General features: G+C 43.8%; 1 protein-coding gene across 2 annotated transcripts in view; it reads left to right on the top strand.

The window, feature by feature from the left end:
* Positions 1-21,638, top strand: part of PJA2 (praja ring finger ubiquitin ligase 2) — a 76,873-nt gene that overhangs the window by 37,017 nt on the left and 18,218 nt on the right. For both annotated transcript variants that reach the window (XM_077290132.1, XM_077290123.1), the window contains 2 exons: positions 1,222-2,251; positions 6,237-6,413. In XM_077290132.1, the coding sequence (XP_077146247.1) occupies positions 1,368-2,251; positions 6,237-6,413 (1,061 nt within the window). In that variant the 5' untranslated portion in view covers positions 1,222-1,367. The remainder of the gene's footprint in view (positions 1-1,221; positions 2,252-6,236; positions 6,414-21,638) is intronic.

The raw sequence follows: 21,638 nt of genomic DNA, 5'->3' as shown, positions 1-21,638 counted from the left end.
ATACCCTTGAGGTATCTGGGGAGAGTTATATACTCTCAGGCATACTATACATTGGTGCTTTATGATTATGCATATATACCTACATAGGAGTTGTGACTGTGACAACTCCACCAGATGAGTGTAACCAGCACTCTCCTACTCTCCCTCCATAAGGCGTCACACTTGTGTGCTGTTTCCCATTTTTGACAAGCAACCAATAACCTTCCCAGTATCCGATTATACTCGCATCTTCAAGAGAATGGAAAAAAAAAAATTCAGATCCCATATGCAACATTGGTAATTTCATCTTTTTTTTTTTTCTTCTGCATTGCCATTATTAACACCATTATGATCTGGTCCCCGTCTTAACTGGTAGGCTTCTAAAGCAGCTTAATAATAAAAAAAAAAAATAATGCTTCAAAATTAAACCGATAAGTTACTGCTGTAAAAAGATGTTAATGTTTTGACTATCTCAAAGGGATTAAAACGTACTTAATATTAATCGAGCTAAAGTGCAGTTTCGGCAGCAGCGGCTAAACAGTGAGACGGCGCGGTGGTGTTCTGCTTTTTCACACTGTATACATTCAGCCTCGGTAATTGGTGCAAGTGTCTATTGTTGGCTTCCTACCCCTCAAAGGGTACGTTCCCACGGTCAGTAAGCGCTGCGGGTTGGACGCTGTGTACATCTGCAGCGTTCAACCCGCAGCCGCCAGATGTTACAGCACAGTGGATGAGATTTCAAGAAATCCCATGTCCACTGTGCGTCCAGATGTACCTGTGGAGACGGACATGCGGCGCGTCTTTCCAGAACTCAGCATGTCAATTTATCTTGTGGAGACGCGAGTCTCCGCAAGATAAATATCACCCTTACAATGTATTGGACGTGTTGATTCCGCACGGATCAATGATCACATGTTGACTCGCCTGCGTTCAAAAGCCGACAGTGCTCTGGAGGCAGCGGACATGTGCTGCGTGCAAAGCGCTGCCGATTACTGACCGTGCGAACATAGCCTTATAATTATTGCCCATCCTTAGAGTAGATCGCCAGTACTGGTTTAGTGGGAAGTCCCTTTTAAAGTCTACTTTTTTCAAATTATGATTTCGGTTTTCTCCTTTTTTTTTTTTTTTCTGAACTTGATGGGCTACCTAATTTTTACACCATCATTGTGACATGTCTGTGTATAAGCTTATGTCTTCTTTTGTGCAAATTCCCTTTCTCATTTAAACATCTTTCTGTTTTAGTTTCCAAGGAAAGCCATGACTCCTCACTCTTCAGCTCTAGTAATGTTTTAACCGCTGATTTGGAGAAAGATCGCAGAACATTGGATGCTAATGATAGCTCGCCTGTGTTTACTGAAGCTAAACAAAACAGTATTTCCCCCTTTCCAATGTCCGAGCATATACTAAGATGTCAGACTTTAGACAATACCACTGACTGCACAAAAAGCAGAAAAACCCTTGTCAAGCACACTTCAGTGGATCTTCTGCACCCCTCCTCCCAAAATGCGGTTTCATTTGTGAATATTGACTCTTTTGAACCAGACAGCAGTGAAGGGGAGGACAATGTTGGCTTATATGATGATGGATTTGTAAATCAGGAAACTGGAAGGCAAACAAAATCTGCAGATTGCAGGCTCCCAAATTTATTAAAAGAAGCCTCCTGTGAAATGACAAATATTTCTATCCTAAATCATAAATGTCCTAAAGACAGTTTATCTCAGGTCAAGTGTGCCTCTTTAGCCAATTATGACAACATGGATATTTGCACAACACCATGGAGTTTGTCAGCAAGCTCCGTGTCTGAGGATGAAGCTACCGGAATTAACATGAATATGTGTGATGGGCTACAAAAGCAAGATGGTTCCGAGCCGGCCATTAAGAGCAGTATAGTGGATTATTGTGACCTGAGTACAGGTGGCAATAAATCTGACCTAGCTAATGAACCTGTTGTCAGACCGAAAATAAGGAAACCAGTCCATGCAGGTTCTTCGAAGAAAGACCAATTGATCTCAGAAGAAACTAGAAAGGAGGCGAAAAGCTCTAGAAGAGGAACCCGAGAAACACAACTGAAGGTCGAAAAGAACAGCAAGGAGGGAAAGACTCACAGCAGTAAAGAATCCAAAGCCACAAATGTGGAAAGTGTCAAGAAGAAAGGCGGAACTAAGGAATGTAGAACTCTGCAACAAGAGAAGTCTTTGGTGGATGACACGTTCTGGGATGACTTTCAGGTTTATGGGATGAAGCTTTCCGATTGTCCAAAGGATGACGATAGGTATGATGTGTGTATTTATCATAAATTACTGTCTTGAGGATGCAGCTATTTAGAGCCTTAAAGACACTAGATTTTTTTTTTTCTTTACTTCTGCTTTTATTTTCTTGGAGAATAGCCATAGCTTTAGGAACTTCGTTGCTATAGCGGTTTATAAAGTCGACGTAGTCACATTAGAGCTTGTTTTTTTTGTGAACAAGTTTGTATTTATTGTTATATTTTGTTAATGGTATTACCGTATTTGGGGTGCACGTAATGTTTTCACTTAGAGAACACAGGAGTGCTCAGTCAAATGTTTCTGTGTTTGAGGGACCGTGTACAGATAACTGTAGGCCATACAATCGATTTAAAATGTATGTGGGCCTTAGTGTGATGGGAAAACTCCATTTAATGTCTTTATGTAATCTACAGCGGGCCACAACTATAATATATTTAGCAATGCTTTCCCACGCACACACTTTTAACCCCTTAAGCCCCAAGGCTGGTTTGCACGTTAATGAACGGGCCAGTTTTTACAATTCTGACCACTGTCCCTTTATGAGGTTATAACTCCGGAACGCTTCAACGGATCTTGGCGATTCTGACATTGTTTTCTCATGACCTATTGTACTTCATGATAGTGGTAAAATTTCTTCAATATAACTTGCGTTTATTTGTGGGAAAAAAACGGAAATTTGGCGAAAATTTTGCAATTTTCTAACTTAGAATTTTTATGCCCTTAAATCACAGAGATATGTCACACAAAATAATTTAACAAGTAACATTTCCCACATGTCTTCTTTACATCAGCACAATTTTGGAACCAAATTTTTTTTTTTGTTGAGGAGTTATAAGGGTTAAAAGTTGACCAGCAATTTCTCATTTTTACAACACCAATATTTTTTACGGACCACATCACATTTTGAGGGGTCTATATGATAGAAAATAACCAAGTGTGACACCATTCTAAAAACTGCACCCCTCAAGGTGCTCAAAACCACATTCAAGAAGTTTATTAACCCTTTAAGTGTTTTACAGGAATTTTTGGAATGTTTAAAAAAAAAAAAAAAAATTGAACATTTAACTTTTTTTCACAAAAAATTTACTTCAGCTCCAATTTGTTTTATTTTACCTAGGGTAACAGGAGAAAATGGACCCCAAAAGTTGTTGTACAATTTGTTCTGAGTATGCTGATACCCCATATGTGGGGGTAAACCACTGTTTGGGTGCATGGCAGAGCTCGGAAGGGAAGGAGCGCCATTTGACTTTTCAATGCAAAATTGACTGGAATTGAGATGGGACACCATGTTGCATTTGGAGAGCCCCTGATGTGCCTAAACATTGAAAGCCCCCACAAGTGACACCATTTTGGAAAGTAGACTCCCTAAGGAACTTATCTAGATGTGTTTTGATAGGTTTGAACTCCCAAGTGTTTCACTACAGTTTATAACGCAGAGCCGTGAAAATAAAAATTCTATTTTTTAGCCCCCAATTTTGTATTTTCTCAAGGGTAACAGGAGAAATTGGACCCCAAAAGTTGTTATCCAATTTGTCCTGAGTACGCTGATACCCCATATGTGGGGAGGAACCACCATTTGAGCGCATGGCAGAGCTCGGAAGGGAAGGAGCGCCATTTGGAATGCAGACTTAGATGGATTGGTCTGCAGGCGTCACGTTGCATTTGCAGAGCCCCTGATGCACCTAAACAGTAGAAATCCCCCACAAGTGACCCCATATTGGAAACTAGACCCCCCCAAGGAACTTATCTAGATGTGTTGTGAGAACTTTGAACCCCCAAGTGTTTCACTACAGTTTATAACGCAGTCGTTAAAATAAAAAATCATTTTTTTCCCACAAAAATGTTTTTTTAGCCCCCCAAATTTTTATTTTCCCAAGGGTAACAAGAGAAATTGGACCCCAATAGTTGTTGTCCAATTTGTCCTGAGTATGCTGATACCCCACATGTTGGGGTAAACCCCTGTTTTGGTGTACGGGAGAGCTCAGAAGGGAAGGAGCACTGTTTTACTTTTTCAACGCAGAATTGGCTGGAATTGAGATCGGACGCCATGTCGCATTTGGAGAGCCCCTGATGTGCCTGAACAGTGGAAACTCCCCAATTCTACCTGAAACCCTAATCCAAACACACCCCTAACCCTAATCCCAACCATAACCCTAACCACACCCCCAACCCTGACACACCTCTAACCCTAATCCCAACCGTAAATGTAATCCAAAACCTAACTTTAGCCCCAGCCCTAACTGTAGCCCTAACCCTAACTGTAGCCCTAACCCTAGCCCCCAACCCTAACCCCAACCCTAGCCCTACTGGGAAAATGGAAATACATACATTTTTTTTTTATTTTTTTATGTTTCCCTAACTAAGGGGGTGATGAAGGGGGGTTTGATTTTACTTTTATAGCGGATTTTTATGATTGACAGCTGTCACACACTAAAAGACTCTTTTTATTGCAAAAAATATTTTTTGCGTTACTACATTTTGAGACCTATAATTTTTCCATATTTTGGTCCACAGAGTCATGTGAGGTCTTGTTTTTTGCGGGACGAGTTGACGTTTTTATTGGTTCCATTTTTGGGCATGTGACTTTTTTTTATCGCTTTCTTATTCCGATTTTTGTGAGGCAGAATGACCAAAAACCAGCTATTCAATGAATTTCTTTTTGGGGGGGGCGTTTATACCGTTCCACGTTTAGTAAAATGGATAAAGCAGTTTTATTCTTCGGGTCAGTACGATTACAGCGATACCTCATTTACATAATTTTTTTATGTTTTCGTCGCTTTTATACGATAAAAACTATTTTATAGAATATATAATTATTTTTGCATCGCTTTATTCTGAGAACTATAACTTTTTGATTTTTTTTTGCTGATGATGCTGTATGGTGGCTCGTTTTTTGCTGGACAAGATGACGTTTTCAGCGGTACCATGGTTATTTATATCCGTCTTTTTGATTGCGTGTTATTACACTTTTTGTTTGGCGGTATGATAATAAAGCGTTGTTTGTTTTTTTTGCCTCTTTTTTTTTTTTTTTTCTTTACGGTGTTCACTGAAGGGATTAACTAGTGGGACAGTTAATAATAATAATAATAATAATTTTATTTATATAGCGCCAACATATTCCGCAGCGCTTTACAACTTGACAGTTTTATAGGTCGGGTCGTTACGGACTCGGCGATACTAAATATGTGTACTTTTATTATTTTGTTTTTTTTATTTAGATAAAGAAATGAATTTATGGGAACAAAATATATATATATATATATATATATATATATATATATATATATATATATATATATATATATATATAATTTTTTTTTTTTTAATTACTTTGTATAGTGACAGTGCTGTGCACTGTGTCAGATCAGCGCTCTGACGTGCACTCCTGCAGGCTTTCCAGCGCTTGCTCTGAGCAGGCACCTGGTAAGCCACCTCCCTGCAGGACCCGGAAGTAGCCCCGCGGCCATTTTGGATCTGGGGCCTGTAGGGAGGAGATGCTCAGTACAAGGTGAGCACATCGCCTTGTACCGATCGTCTCAGGGAAGGACGCAGGGAGCCCCCTCCCTGCACGATGCTTCCCTGTACCGCCGGAACACTGCGATCATGTTTGATCACAGTGTGCCCAGGGGTTAATGTGCCGGGAGCGGTCCGTGACCGCTCCTGGCACATAGTGCCGGATGTCAGCTGTGATAGTCAGCTGACACCCGGCTGTGCTCCCCCCGTGAGCGCGGCCGATCGCATATGACGTACTATCCCGTCACTGGGAATTAAGTCCCAGGTCACCTCGACGGGATAGTACGTTACATGGGATTAAGGGGTTTAATATGTAACTAAATTTACATGTATTCATCTATGTGTCTGTGTAAGTATTTTGAGCTCCAATTTTGCATCCAATCGTCCACCAATTTATAATTAGTAAAATGGGAAAGGGTTGAACAAACCGTTGACATAAAAAAAGTTAAAGATGCTAAAACTTTTTTTTTTTTTCAGCTCCTATTGCAGTGATGGTGAATGGTCTACTTGTTTACCTTCCTATTTCTCTCGTGATAAAGACCATTCCTCGAGTGATGAGAGTTGGGAGACTTTGCCTGGAAAAGAAGAGCACGAGGTTCAGAGCAATAGCAGCAGTCTAGAAGATGAAAACTCTGAGTTTTGCTTCCAGGTTGAGTAAGTGTTCCTTCTCTTTTTGTTAGCTGATAATTTCCTTCTCGGTTTTGCTAAAGCCACAAGGTTTTTATTTGTTGCTAAATGTTAGTTTTTGTAAGCTCCTCCATTTTTCTAGCATCTAGCAGGAACGTACACAAATTTGAGATTACTTGTGAATTTTGTTCTCTATTGTTGTAAAGTAAAAATACTTGATCTCTACTACAAAATTAAATTCAATACAAAATCGGAAGTTAACCCCTTCCCGACCCATGACGCCTATGCGGCGTCATGGAATGATCGCATCCCTGCAGATCGGGTGAAAGGGTTAATTCCTATTTTACCCGATCTGCAGGGAGAGGGGGAGTTGTACTTCAGCCTAGGGGGGGTGGCTTTGCCCCCACGTGGCTACGATCGCTCTGATTGGCTGTTGAAAGTGCAACAGCCAATCAGAGCAATTTGCAATATTTCACCTATGAAAATGGTGAAATATTGCAATCCAGCCATGGCCGATGCTGCAATAGCATCTGCCATGGCTGGAAATCATGTACTGGCCCCCCCCACCGCCCCCGATCTCCTCCCCAGTCGTCCGTTCTGTCAGGTACCCCCCTCCGTCCCCCTGTTCGCTCCCCCGTGCTCCTGTCCGCTCCCCCGTGCTCCTGTCCGCTCCCCCCGTCCTCCGATCCCCCCCCCCTGTGCTCCGATCCACCCCCCCACCACCCCCTCATACTTACCGAGCCTCCCGGTGTCCGGCCGTGTCCTCGCTGGGCGTCGCCATCTTGGAAAATGGCGGGCGCATGCTCAGTACGCCCGCCGAATCTGCAGGCTGGCAGATTCGTTACAGGTACATTTTGATCGCTGTGGTAGGTTCTACCACAGCGATCAAAATAAAAAAATAATAAATAAACCCCCCCCTTTATCACCCCCATAGGTAGGGACAATAATAAAATAAAGAAAATATTTTTTTTTCTTTTACCACTAGGGTTAGGGTTAGAACTAGGGGTAGGGTTAGGGGTAGGGTTAGGGTTACGGGTAGGGTTAGGGTTAGGGGTAGGGTTATGGCATGTGCACACAGAGCGGATCGGCCGCGGATCCGCAGCGGATTGGCCGCGGATCCGCAGCGGATTGGCCGCGGATCTGCAGCGGATTGGCCGCGGATCTGCAGCGGATTGGCCGCGGATCCGCAGCGGATTGGCCGCTGCGAATTCGAAGCAGTTTTCCATCAGGTTTACAGTACCATGTACACCTAAGCAAAACCAAATCTGCTGTGCCCATGGTGCGGAAAATTCCATGCAGAAACGCTGCATTGTATTTTCCGCAGCATGTCAATTCTTTGTGCGGATTCCGCAGCGGTTTACACCTGTTCCTCAATAGGAATCCGCAGGTGAAATCCGCACAAAAAAACACTGGAAATCTGCTGTAAATCCGCAGGCAAAACGCAGTGCCTTTTACCTGCAGATTTTTCAAAAATCGTGCGGAAAAATCTCACACGAATCCGCAACGTGGGCACATACCCTTAGGGTTAGGGTTGGAATTAGGGCTAGGGTTGGAAATAGGGTTAAGAATAGGCTTGTGGTTAGGGTTACGGATAGGGTTAGGGGTGTGTTGGGGTTACAGTTGTGGTTAGGGTTGGGATTAGGGTTACGGTTGGGATTAGGGTTAGGATTAGGGTTGGAATTAGGGTTACGGTTGTGTTGCGGTTAGGGTTGTGGTTAGGGGTGTGTTGGGGTTAGGGTTGTGATTAGGGTTATGGCTACAGTTGGGATTAGGATTAGGGGTGTGTTGGGGTTAGTGTTGAAGTTAGAATTGAGGGGTTTCCACTGTTTTAGGCACATCAGGGGTCTCCAAACGCAACATGGCGCCACCATTGATTCCAGCCAATCTTGCGTTCAAAAAGTCAAATGGTGCTCCCGCCCTTCCAAGCCCCGACGTGCGCCCAAACAGTGGTTTACCCCCACATTTGGGGTACCAGCGTACTCAGGACAAACTGGGCAACAACTGTTGGGGTCCAATTTCTCCTGTTACCCTTGCAAAAATAAAAAATTACTTGCTAAAACATAATTTTTGAGGAAAGAACAATTATTTTTTATTTTCACGGCTCTGCGTTATAAACTTCTGTGAAGCACTTGGGGGTTGAAAGTGCTCACCACACATCTAGATAAGTTCCTTCGGGGGTCTAGTTTCCAAAATGGGGTCACTTGTGGGGTGTTTCTACTGTTTAGGCACATCAGGGGCTCTGCAAATGCAATGTGACGCCCGCAGACCATTCCATCAAAGTCTGCATTTCAAATGTCACTACTTCCCTTCCGAGCCCTGACGTGTGCCCAAACAGTGGTTTACCCCCACATATGGGGTATCAGCGTACTCACAACAAACTGGGCAACAAATATTGGGGTCCAAATTCTCCTGTTACCCTTGTGAAAATAAAAAATTGCTTGCTAAAACATCTTTTTTGAGGAAAGAAAAATGATTTTTTATTTTCACGGCTCTGCGTTGTAAACTTCTGTGAAGCACTTGGGGGTTGAACGTGCTCACCACACATCTAGATAAGTTCCTTCGGGGGTCTAGTTTCCAAAATGGGGTCACTTGTGGGGGGTTTCTACTGTTTAGGCATATCAGGGGCTCTGCAAACGTAACATGATGCCCGCAGACCATTCCATCAAAGTCTGCATTCCAAAACGTCACTACTTCCCTTCCGAGCCCCGGCATGTACCCAAACAGTGGTTTACCCCCACATATGGGGTATCAGCGTACTCAGGAGAAACTGGACAACAACTTTTGGGGTCCAATTTCTCCTGTTACTCTTGCAAAAATAAAAAATTCTGGGCTAAAAAAATATTTTTGAGGAAAGGAAACACAATTATTATTTTCACGGCTCTGCGTTATAAACTTCTGTGAAGCACTTGGGGGTTCAAAGTGCTCACCACACATCTAGATAAGTTCCCTTGGGGGTCTAGTTTCCAAAATGGAGTCAATTGTGGGGAGTTCCTACTGTTTAGGCACATCAGGGGCTCTGCAAACGCAACCTGACGCCCGCAGAGCATTCCATCAAAGTCTGCATTTCAAAACGTCACTACTTCCCTTCCGAACCCCGACGTGTGCCAAAACAGTGGTTTACCCCCACATATGGGGTATCATCGTACTCAGGAGAAACTGGAAAACAACTTTTGGGGTCCAATTTCTCCTATTACCATTGGGAAAATAAAAAATTGTGGGCTAAAAAATCATTTTTGAGAAAAGAAAAATTATTTTTTATTTTCATGGCTCTGCGTTATAAACTTCTGTGAAGCACTTGGGGGTTCAAAGTGCTCACCACACATCTAGATTAGTTCCTTGGGAGGTCTAGTTTCCAAAATGGGGCCACTTGTGCGGGAGCTCCAATGTTTAGGCACACAGGGGCTCTCCAAACGCGACATGGTGTCCGCTAATGATTGGAGCTAATTTTCCATTCAAAAAGCCAAATGGCGTGCCTTCCCTTCCGAGCCCTGCCGTGCGCCCAAACAGTGGTTTACCCCCACATATGGGGTATCATCGTACTCAGGACAAACTGGACAACAACATTTGGGGTCCAATTTCTCCTATTACCCTTGGGAAAATAAAAAATTCTGGGCTAAAAATCATTTTTGAGGAAAGAAAAATTATTTTTTATTTTCATGGCTCTGCGTTATAAACTTCTGTGAAGCACTTGGGGGTTCAAAGTGCTCACCACACATCTAGATTAGTTCCTTGGGAGGTCTAGTTTCCAAAATGGGGCCACTTGTGCGGGAGCTCCAATGTTTAGGCACACAGGGGCTCTCCAAACGCGACATGGTGTCCGCTAATGATTGGAGCTAATTTTCCATTCAAAAAGCCAAATGGCGTGCCTTCCCTTCCGAGCCCTGCCGTGCGCCCAAACAGTGGTTTACCCCCACATATGGGGTATCATCGTACTCAGGACAAACTGGACAACAACATTTGGGGTCCAATTTCTCCTATTACCCTTGGGAAAATAAAAAATTCTGGGCTAAAAATCATTTTTGAGGAAAGAAAAATTATTTTTTATTTTCATGGCTCTGCGTTATAAACTTCTGTGAAGCACTTGGGGGTTCAAAGTGCTCACCACACATCTAGATTAGTTCCTTGGGAGGTCTAGTTTCCAAAATGGGGCCACTTGTGCGGGAGCTCCAATGTTTAGGCACACAGGGGCTCTCCAAACGCGACATGGTGTCCGCTAATGATTGGAGCTAATTTTCCATTCAAAAAGCCAAATGGCGTGCCTTCCCTTCCGAGCCCTGCCGTGCGCCCAAACAGTGGTTTACCCCCACATATGGGGTATCATCGTACTCAGGACAAACTGGACAACAACATTTGGGGTCCAATTTCTCCTATTACCCTTGGGAAAATAAAAAATTCTGGGCTAAAAATCATTTTTGAGGAAAGAAAAATTATTTTTTTATTTTCACGGCTCTGCGTTATAAACTTCTGTGAAGCACCTGGGGGTTATAAGTGTTTACTATGCATCTAGATAAGTTCCTTGGGGGGTCTAGTTTCCAAAATGGGGTCACTTGTAGGGGAGCTCCAATGTTTAGGCACACAGGGGCTCTCCAAACGCGACATGGTGTCCGCTAACGATTGGAGCTAATTTTCCATTCAAAAAGTCAAATGGCACGCCTCCCCTTCCGAGCCTTGCCGTGCACCCAAACAGTGGTTTACCCCCACATATGAGGTATCGGCATACTCAGGAGAAATTGCCCAACAAATTTTAGGATCCATTTTATCCTGTTGCCCATGTGAAAATGAAAGAATTGAGGCTAAAAGAAATTTTGTGTGAAAAAAAAAGTACTTTTTCATTTTTGCGGATCAATTTGTGAAGCACCTGGGGGTTTAAAGTGCTCACTATGCCTCTAGATGAGTTCCTTGGGGGGTCTACTTTCCAAAATGGGGTCACTTGTGGAGGAGCTCCAATGTTTAGGCACACAGGGGCTTTCCAAACGCGACATGGTGTCCGCTAACGATGGAGATAATTTTTCATTCAAAAAGTCAAATGGCGCTCCTTCCCTTCCGAGCCTTACCATGTGCCCAAACAGTGGTTTACCCCCACATGTGAGGTATTGGTGTACTCAGGAGAAATTGCCCAACAAAATTTAGGATCCATTTTATCCTGTTGCCCATGTGAAAATGAAAAAATTGAGGCTAAAATAATTTTTTCGTGAAAAAAAAGTACTGTTTCATTTTTACGGATCAATTTGTGAAGCACCTGGGGGTTTAAAGTGCTCACTATGCTTCTAGATAAGTTCCTTGGGGGGTTAGTTTCCAAAATGGGGTCACTTGTGGGGGAGCTCCAATGTTTAGGCACACGGGGGCTCTCCAAACGCGACATGGTGTCCGCTAAAGATTGGAGCCAATTTTTCATTGAAAAAGTCAAATGGCGCTCCTTCCCTTCCGAGCCCTGCCGTGCGCCCAAACAGTGGTTTACCCCCACATATGAGGTATCAGCGTACTCAGGACAAATTGGACAACAACGTCCGTGGTCCAGTTTCTCCTTTTACCCTTGGGAAAATAAAAAAATTTTCGCTAAAATATCATTTTTGTGACTAAAAAGTTAAATGTTCATTTTTTACTTCCATGTTGCTTCTGCTGCTGTGAAACACCTGAAGGGTTAATAAACTTCTTGAATGTGGTTTTGAGCACCTTGAGGGGTGCAGTTTTTAGAATGGTGTCACTTTTGGGTATTTTCAGCCATATAGAACCCTCAAACTGACTTCAAATGTGAGGTGATCCCTAAAAAAAATGGTTTTGTAAATTTTGTTGTAAAAATGAGAAATCACTGGTCAAATTTTAACCCTTATAACTTCCTAGCAAAAAAAAAAATTGTTTCCAAAATTGTGCTGATGTAAAGTAGACATGTGGGAAATGTTATTTATTAACTATTTTGTGTCACATAACTCTCTGGTTTAACAGAATAAAAATTCAAAATGTGAAAATTGCGAAATTTTCAAAATTTTTGCCAAATTTCCGTTTTTTTCACAAATAAACTCAGAAATTATCGACCTAAATTTACCACTAACATGAAGCCCACTATGTCACGAAAAAACAATCTCAGAATCGCTAGGATCCGTTGAAGCGTTCCTGAGTTATTACCTCATAAAGGGACACTGGTCAGAATTGCAAAAAACGGCAAGGTCATGAAGGGGTTAAAGTGATTTCTCAATAAAATTCTGGCTGGATAAATAGACTGTTGTAAAAAACCATAGACTTGTGTAGTATATGGTTAATTGTATCTTGCATCAGTTTTCAGCACAAATCAGTCTGTCTATAAATGGTACATGGTTAAGTTTAATGCACACAGGCGTTCATCATCTGTGGGGGGTTTTAAGTTGCCTTCCTTTTTTTATTTTGTGGTATTAGCTGTAAAATTCATCAAAATGGTGCAAGCAGTTTAATTTGGCTCAAAGTAAAAAAATGGAATTTCTTCCTGACTTTGCATTTGCAACTTTTGGAGTCAAAAAACTGCAAAATACACTATCGGAGAACTGCAGTGCAATTGCACCAAATGTTACGACTTTTTAAAAAGTTGCAACTGATGAATCTGGCAAAAACCTCTGGAATCGCTAAACTCTGCCAATACAGCAAAAAACAAAAAAGAAAAACAGGTGAGTACATATAAAATAGACTTAAAAAATGCCTAAAGAGAATAATGGAAAAAAATAGTGCAAAAAAGACACAAAGAATATTCATCAGTTTTATTTGCTATGTAATCTGCCATCAGCGTGGTGTAGGGGCATATACTCTGATTCTATCAATGGATCATTTAGTTTACTGGGTCCAACAGTTGTGATAGTCACCGTTTTTTCTGTTGCAGATTTAGCAGAGCTAACCCTGGCCTCACCATTAATTAGCAGCTTTCTATGTACACTGTATAATGCGGCTAATTAGTGTTGGGGGGGGTGTTTAGACTAGCTGACACAAGACAGCTTGTCATGTGGTGATAATCTCCTTCTGATAAAACACTGATTGTATTGAAACGGCAAAACACAGCGCAGTAAGTGACACATTCCGGGAATTTTTTTTCTCTGCATCATGGTGCTCTCCGATTACATAAAAAACTTGCTGGCAGAATAATTTACAGTATTTTTCGGACTATAAGATGCACCCAGGTTTTAGAGGTGGAAACTAGGGAAAAAATATTTGAAGCAAAAAAATGTGGTAAAATGTAATAACATAAATAACAACATACTATTATATACAATAACACCAAATATAATAGTATGTTATTATGTTGGTAGTTGCGGGTAGAAGATGGTGCTGCGGGACCAGTGGGGTGTCTGTAAAGTAATATATGAAGACGCTGGAGGGAGAGTATAAGAATGGGGGCACAGGGCTTATATTGAAAGCACCACTCCAGCACTGCAAAATAACACTGGAGTGCTGCTTTAAAATCCCATGGGAAAACTATAACTCCCAGCATGTCCTTCACATCCTATGGCATGCTGGGAGTTATAGTTCACCAAAGGAGTGGCAGAGTGCTTTATTGTGTGTTGTAAAGACTAACCTCTTAATTGTGGCAGCCAGCCACACTGTGGTGAGGTAAAAGCATCCCATGACCGCACACACACAGAGCCCTCCCTCTTGTTGCCTCTCCACAGCACAGGTCATAAGCGGAAGCTTGCAGATTCTAGTGGGGAGTCTGAAGGACCTGTGATGTGATGCTCCAGCCCGCCCACTTCATGGCATCACACAGGTCCTTATGCTCAGCATCCAGCACAACCAGGCAGGTATGCAGCGATCTTGTCCCCTCTGGCCCCCTGCTGCTGCCCCCTCCACCGGACACAGAGCTCCCCAGCAGCTGCAGGAATCCAGCGCTGGGGATGTGTGTCCGCTGCTTAAGTGAAGGAGTATTCATTTGCTGCTCCTCACTCACTGCTCAGCGCTGACAGGTGGGCGGGGAAGCTGCTAATGAATATTCACTGCACTTTAATCATCCGGACCACCTGGTTTCCCAGTGCTGATTCCGGCAGCGGGGACATTTTTCTGCCTCCTGAAAGTGAGATCCCAGTGCGATCCCACTCGCCGTGGCCCCCCCGCCACACGTTACATCCCTACCATAAGACTCACCCACACTTTCCTCCCAAGTTTGGAGGAAAAAAAGTTCATCTTACGGTCGGAAAAATGCGGTAATTGTAGTGGATATTTCTGTCTGAAAGAGTTTTTGCAGTAGAGTTACCATCAAGATCAGACCTGGGCAAGATGCGGCCCGCGGGCTGCATCCGGCCCGCCTGATGATTTTAAACGGCCCGGCCAGCCGCCAGAGTCGCTTCTAAGGAGGATCGCTGGCGGCTGGAGTGAAGGCCCCGAGCTCCTCCACCGAGCTCATCCACGCAGCGCATACAGTTCCGGGGTCAGGATGTGATAGACACAGCATCAGGAGCCATTGGCTCCTGGCTGTGTCAGTCATTCTTGTGACCGGAGGCAGCATTATGCCACCGGTCACAAGAGGCTGAGCTCCACATCGGCCCTGTACGTCATGTGCGTACGTCACTCCAGCGCCGCGCGAGATGTGCTGCGGTGAAGTTGCTTGCTGGCTGGCGGTCTCCTTCGGATGAGTATCCGTGCCCGATACAGAAGATTCATTTGTATCCACCCGGTCGGGGGGAGAGGGGGTCCCTGTGTTGCTGGGGAGTGTGAGGGAGGGGGGCTACTACATGGGGCTGCCACGGCTATCACACATTAGCAGCGCTAAGCTAACGGCACTAGTACCAGCATTGTGTGTAGCATGAAACTACTGCAAAGAATATGTTATTGGCCGGTGCTGCAGATGTTTCTGTGGGTTTAGCAGCCCTTTGCTTTGTAGTCACAGAATTTGCACAATAAATACATTTTTGCTGGGGGTCTGTAGAAGAAATGTCCTATGGATGCATGCCCTAGGAGAGAATAATGCCTAAGTTAGTTGCATATCCATATTTGCATTGTGAGACGAAGGTTACATCCATTGTTAGTCTAGCATTGCCATATCTGACCCAAGGTGTGTGAAAATCTTGTCTTGTAGTTGCTGCTGTTTCTGAAGGTTTTTCTGAGTCTGAGAGGAATAAGCTGGCCATGCTCACTGGTATACTTCTGGCCAACGGGAATCTTTCTGCATCAATTCTCAACAGTCTCTAGTCTACAATGAGAATTTGGTTAAAGAAGGTAGGACTTGTCAGTAATATGCGGCCTACTGTCTGCACCGATGGAAGCATCGGTCACTTCCGAGGTGTATACCTCCTTGATGAGACTATTTTTTTCATAAACTGTTTGTTTATGAAAAGATAGCATATGATGTGTATACTATTGGGTAAAAATGAGTTAATTACATTAGTCCGGCCCTCTAAAACCATCCCAATTTCTCATGCGGCCCCATGGCAAAATTAATTGCCCACCCCTGATCAAGATTATGGATTGTTTGGATTCTAAAAATTTATATATATCCCCACTGTCCATTGCTGGATACAGAATGCATTACCAGTGAATCTGTGACACATTACCATTCTGTGACACTGATATTATCAAAGTTTTTAGTTTTGATGTGGTCATAAATCCACTTTGAACAGACCTGAGCAAAGGGCGGCCCACGGGCCACATGCAGACCTTTGGCCACGAACAGAGACGGCATGTCCCGCATCACGTTGCTGCGCCCAGTGTTTCAATTTCACTTCCTTGGGATGCAGATATCGGTGAATACAATGATGTAACAGAGAGCCATCAGCATGGGGACCGTATGGGGACATCCTACTGTGTATGGGGGCCGCGTGGGGACATCCTACTGTGTATGGGGGCCGCGTGGGGACATCCTACTGTGTATGGGGGCCGCGTGGGGACATCCTACTGTGTATGGGGGCCGCGTGGGGACAACCTACTGTGTATGGGGGCCGCGTGGGGACATCCTACTGTGTATGGGGGCCGCGTGGGGACATCCTTCTGTGTATGGGGGTCGCGTGGGGACATCCTTCTGTGTATGGGGGCCGCGTGGGGACATCATACTGCGTGTGGGGGCAGCGTGGGGACATCCTTCTGTGTATGGGGGCAGCGTGGGGACATCCTTCTGTGTATGGGGGCAGCGTGGGGACATCCTTCTGTGTATGGGGGCAGCGTGGGGACATCCTTCTGTGTATGGGGGCCGCGTGGGGATATCCTACTGTGTATGGGGGCCGCGTGGGGACATCATACTGCGTGTGGGGGCTCTGTGATGGCATACTGTATGTATGAACATCATACTCTGTTGGCGGCTCTGATGGGACATATTATCTTTGATTCTTTGTGGAACATGCTGGCTAAGGGGATAACATACTGTTCGAGGAGCTGTGTGGGGAGATCTTGCTATGTGGTGTTTCTGTGGGGGCTTTATATTGTGTTGGGAGCTGCTGATCAAGGTAAAATTGCTGAATAACAGGAGCCGAATGATTTAAAACCTTTATAAAAAGCAATAAACTTCAATTTTGAGTAGGTGCTACTGGTAAAAATACATGTTACAATAAGCCCTATGTATTAAAAGTAGGCTATAAAAATTAATATAAAACAATAGGCATTCTGAACTGAATTACGTTTGAGCCTTTTGGTTCGGCCAGCCACAACAGTCTCTGATGTGGCCTCTATCATACTGTGTGAAGGAACATCATACTATGTCATCATGCAGCCCACCACACAGTATGTTGCCTCGACACAGCCACACTACACAGTATAATGAACCCTAAAAGCCCCCTACGCAGTACTGTATGTTCCCACAAGGCTTCCCTACAGCATATGATGTCCATAACAGCCTCCCATTCAGCTTGATGTCCCCATGCAGCCCCCTTACCTAGTATTTTATCTCCCCACAGCCCCCCACACAGTATGATGGTCCCTCTGCACAGTATGGTGTCCCCATATAGCGCCTGTATGTATGTTTGATGTCCCCACACAGCCTCTTTGCTGACGGCTCCCTGATGGCTCCTCATTGTGTTCACTGGTATCTGCATCCCAAGGCAGTGAAAGTGAGACAGTGGGCAGGGGTGGCAAGGTGATGTGGGATGCAATATATGCAGCCCTATGGCTGCCCCTGTATGTGGCCAAAGGTCTGCATGTGGCTCACTGGCCGCCCATTGCCCAGGTCTGTTCAAAGTTGATTTATGACCACATCAAAACTAAACATTGATAGCATCAGTGTCACTGTTTTGGCATTAATGTTAATGGCAGAAGGTAATCCATGGTAGTTGGATTCCATTTACACACTTCTTTCCTGATAATCTTGCAGTGTAAACAGGCTACCAATCACCGTAGAACATTTGAAATGGTCAAAAAAAAAATCATAATTTATACACTGAATGAATCACAATGCCATAAACAACTAGAAAATATGTTTAACGAAACACACTCCTCAGCAATTGTTCAGCAAGTTTTTTTGGTATCAATATCCAATCCAGTATCCAATAAGCTTCTCTTTGTAGTAGACGTGTTTCAATAGCCTCTTTTCTGTTACTTTCAATCTCCTCTAAGGTTAACCATCTGAGGACATCTGGTATCTGACTATTTTCATAAAAATGTTTAGCTACTAGTTTCCCTTTTGTTTTTACAATTTATCTCGGCCCCACCTTTTGAGATTTTTTTCTTTATTTTTTTCTGAATAGCCAAAGTATCACAGAACAATGTTCATTGAGTCTTATCTTAAAGAACTACTCTAGAATTTTTGTATTTTTTTGCTCTTTTTAGCACTGGAGGGGTGCTCCTAATCTAAGGTCTCTGACCCAAGACTTCCACTTACCCACCTCCAGCTTCACTTTTTATTGGTGCCGATTCCATCTTATGGCTGCAAGTCTGAAGTAACAGACGCAAGCGCTCAACTTATGGCTATAAGAGCCAGAACGAGGCTCTCATAGATTTGCATTGAAAAGTGATCTTTGGCTCGCTCCAACAAACACTGGAGCGATCCGACTGTTAGATCCTGCTGAAGACAGTTGTGAGCAGGGCTCATAGTAGGTGAAGACGGCAGCTGCTAAGTAGAAAACTAGGGGCAGGGACCTTAGGTTAGAGGCAGTACTCCAGCGCTGCAATAAAATAAAAAAAAAACGCTGGAGTGGTGCTTTTAATAGACCTCCATGTCTGTCCTATATACACCATGCCATGTAAGCGTATAGATAACATTTTGAGAATTACAAGTGAAAAAAACAAATTGTAATAGCAGGATGATTGATTTTTATCCCCTTTTATAATACATGAGCAGTTTGAACAAGGCAATTGGTGAGAGGTTCCACAATATATGGCTTTTTTTATTTGTGCCATTTTAATGCATATTTTATTTTCTAAAGCAGGGGTGGGCAATTAATTTTGCCATGGGGTCGCATGAGAAATTGGGATGGTTTTAGAGGGCCGGACTAATGTAATTAACTCATTTTTACCCAATAGTATACACATCATATGCTATCTTTTCATAAACAAACAGTTTATGAAAAAAATAGTCTCATCAAGGAGGTATACACTGCAGTGACCGATGCTTCCATCGGTGCAGACAGTAGGCCGCATATTACTGACAAATCCTACCTTCTTTAACCAAATTCTCGTTGTAGTCTAGAGACTGAGAATTGATTCAGAAAGATTCCCGTTGGCCAGAAGTATACCAGTGAGCATGGCCAGCTTATTCCTCTCAGACTCAGAAAAACCTTCAGAAACAGCAGCAACTACAAGACAAGATTTTCACACACCTTGGGTCAGATATGGCAATGCTAGACTAACAATGGATGTAACCTTCGTCTCACAATGCAAATATGGATATGCAACTAACTTAGGCTTTATTCTCTCCTAGGGCATGCATCCATAGGACATTTCTTCTACAGACCCCCAGCAAAAATGTATTTATTGTGCAAATTTTGTGATTACAAAGCAAAGGGCTGCTAAACCCACAGAAACATCTGCAGCACCGGCCAATAACATATTCTTTGCAGTAGTTTCATGCTACACACAATGCTGGTACTAGTGCCGTTAGCTTAGCGCTGCTAATGTGTGATAGCCACGGCAGCCCCATGTAGTAGCCCCCCTCGCTCACACTCCCCAGCAACACAGGGACCCCTTCTCCCCCCGACCGCGCAGATACAAATGAATCTTCTGTATCGGGCGCGACTACGGATACTCACCCGAAGGAGACCGCCAGCCAGCAAGCAACTTCACTGCAGCACATCCCGCGCGGCGCTGGAGTGACGTACGTACGCACGTGACGTACGCACGTGACGTACGCACGTGACGTACCCACGTGACGTACCCACGTGACGTACGCACGCGACGTACGCACGTGACGTACGCGGCCGATGTGGAGCTCAGCCTCTTGTGACCGGTGGCATAATGCTGCCTCCGGTCACAAGAATGACACAGCCAGGAGCCAATGGCTCCTGATGCTGTGTCTATCACATCCTGACCCCGGAACTGTATGCGCTGCGTGGATGAGCTCGGTGGAGGAGCTCGGGGCCTTCACTCCAGCCGCCAGCGGTCCTCCTTAGAAGCGACTCTGGCGGCTGGCCGGGCCGTTTAAAATCATCAGGCGGGCCGGATGCGGCCCGCGGGCCGCATCTTGCCCAGGTCTGTTCTAAAGCATTGTTTTTATTGAGGGGGAAAAAATGTTTTTAAATGTTTTTAAACAAACATATTTTTTTTAATATATAGAGGATTGCTCATGATACACTGCAATACTTACGTATAGTATGCTGCTACATAATTTATCTTAGACCACATATGTCACTCTGGCCCGAGGGCTAAATCTGATCTGCAGAGTGAGTGTATTTGGCCCACAACGCCGGGTGGCCCACTGCCTGGTATGACACTATCAAGTGTGTCAGCAATACTATGTGGGGCCCATTATACTGTATGGTGTGCTATGTGGAGCCCATTATACAGTTGTGGCCAAAAGTATTGACACCCCTGCAATTCTGTCAGATAATATTCAGTTTCTTCCTGAAAATGATTGCAAACACAAATTCTTTGTTATTATCTTTATTTAATTTGTCTTAAATGAAAAAACACAAAAAGAATTGTCCTAAAGCCAAATTGGATATAATTCCACACCAAACATAAAAAAGGGGGTGGACAAAAGTATTGGCACTGTTCAGAAAATCATGTGATGCTTCTCTAATTTGTGTAATTAACAGCACCTGTAACTTACCTGTGGCACCTAACAGGTGTTGGCAATAACTAAATCACACTTGCAGCCAGTTGACATGGATTAAAGTTGACTCAACCTGTGTCCTTGTGTGTACCACATTGAGCATGGAGAAAAGAAAGAAGACCAAAGAACTGTCTGAGGACTTGATAAACCAAATTGTGAGGAAGCATGAGCAATCTCAAGGCTGCAAGTCCATCTCCAGAGACCTGAATGTTCCTGTGTCTACCGTGCGCAGTGTCATCAAGAAGTTTAAAGCCCATGGCACTGTGGCTAACCTCCCTAGATGTGGACGGAAAATAAAAATTAACAAGAGATTTCAACGCAAGATTGTGCGGATGTTGAATAAAGAACCTCGACTAACATCCAAACAAGGTCAAGCTGCCCTGCAGTCCGAGGGTACAACAGTGTCAACCCGTACTATCCGTCGGCATCTGAATGAAAAGGGACTGTATGGTAGGAGACCCAGGAAGACCCCACTTCTTACCCCGAGACATAAAAAATCCAGGCTGGAATTTGCCAAAACTTAACTGAAAAAGCCTAAATTGTTTTGGAAGAATGTTCTCTGGTCAGATGAGACAAAAGTAGAGCTTTTTGGGCAAAGGCATCAACATAGAGTTTACAGGAGAAAAAAAGGCATTCAAAGAAAAGAACACGGTCCCTACAGTCAAACATGGCGGAGGTTCCCTGATGTTTTGGGGTTGCTTTGCTGCCTCTGGCACTGGACTGCTTGACCGTGTGCATGGCTATATGAAGTCTGAAGACTGCCAACAAATTTTGCAGCATAATGTAGGGCCCAGTGTGAGAAAGCTGGGTCTCCCTCAGAGGTCATGGGTCTTCCAGCTAGACAATGACCCAAAACACACTTCAAAAAGCACTAGAAAATGGTTTGAGAGAAAGCACTGGAGACTTCTAAGGTGGCCAGCAATGAGTCCAGACATGAATCCCATAGAACCCCTGTGGAGAGATCTAAAAATGGCAGTTTGGAGACGGCACCCTTCAAATATCAGGGACCTGGAGCAGTTGGCCAAAGAAGAATGGTCTAAAATTCCAGCAGAGCATTGTAAAAAACTCATTGATGGTTACCGGAAGCGGTTGGTCGCAGTTATTTTGGC

This window comes from Ranitomeya variabilis, chromosome 1, assembly GCF_051348905.1.
Source record: "Ranitomeya variabilis isolate aRanVar5 chromosome 1, aRanVar5.hap1, whole genome shotgun sequence".
Classification (NCBI taxonomy): domain Eukaryota; kingdom Metazoa; phylum Chordata; class Amphibia; order Anura; family Dendrobatidae; genus Ranitomeya; species Ranitomeya variabilis.
The sequence above is the reverse complement of the archived record's forward strand: the minus strand, read 5'-3'. Positions and strand labels throughout refer to the sequence as shown.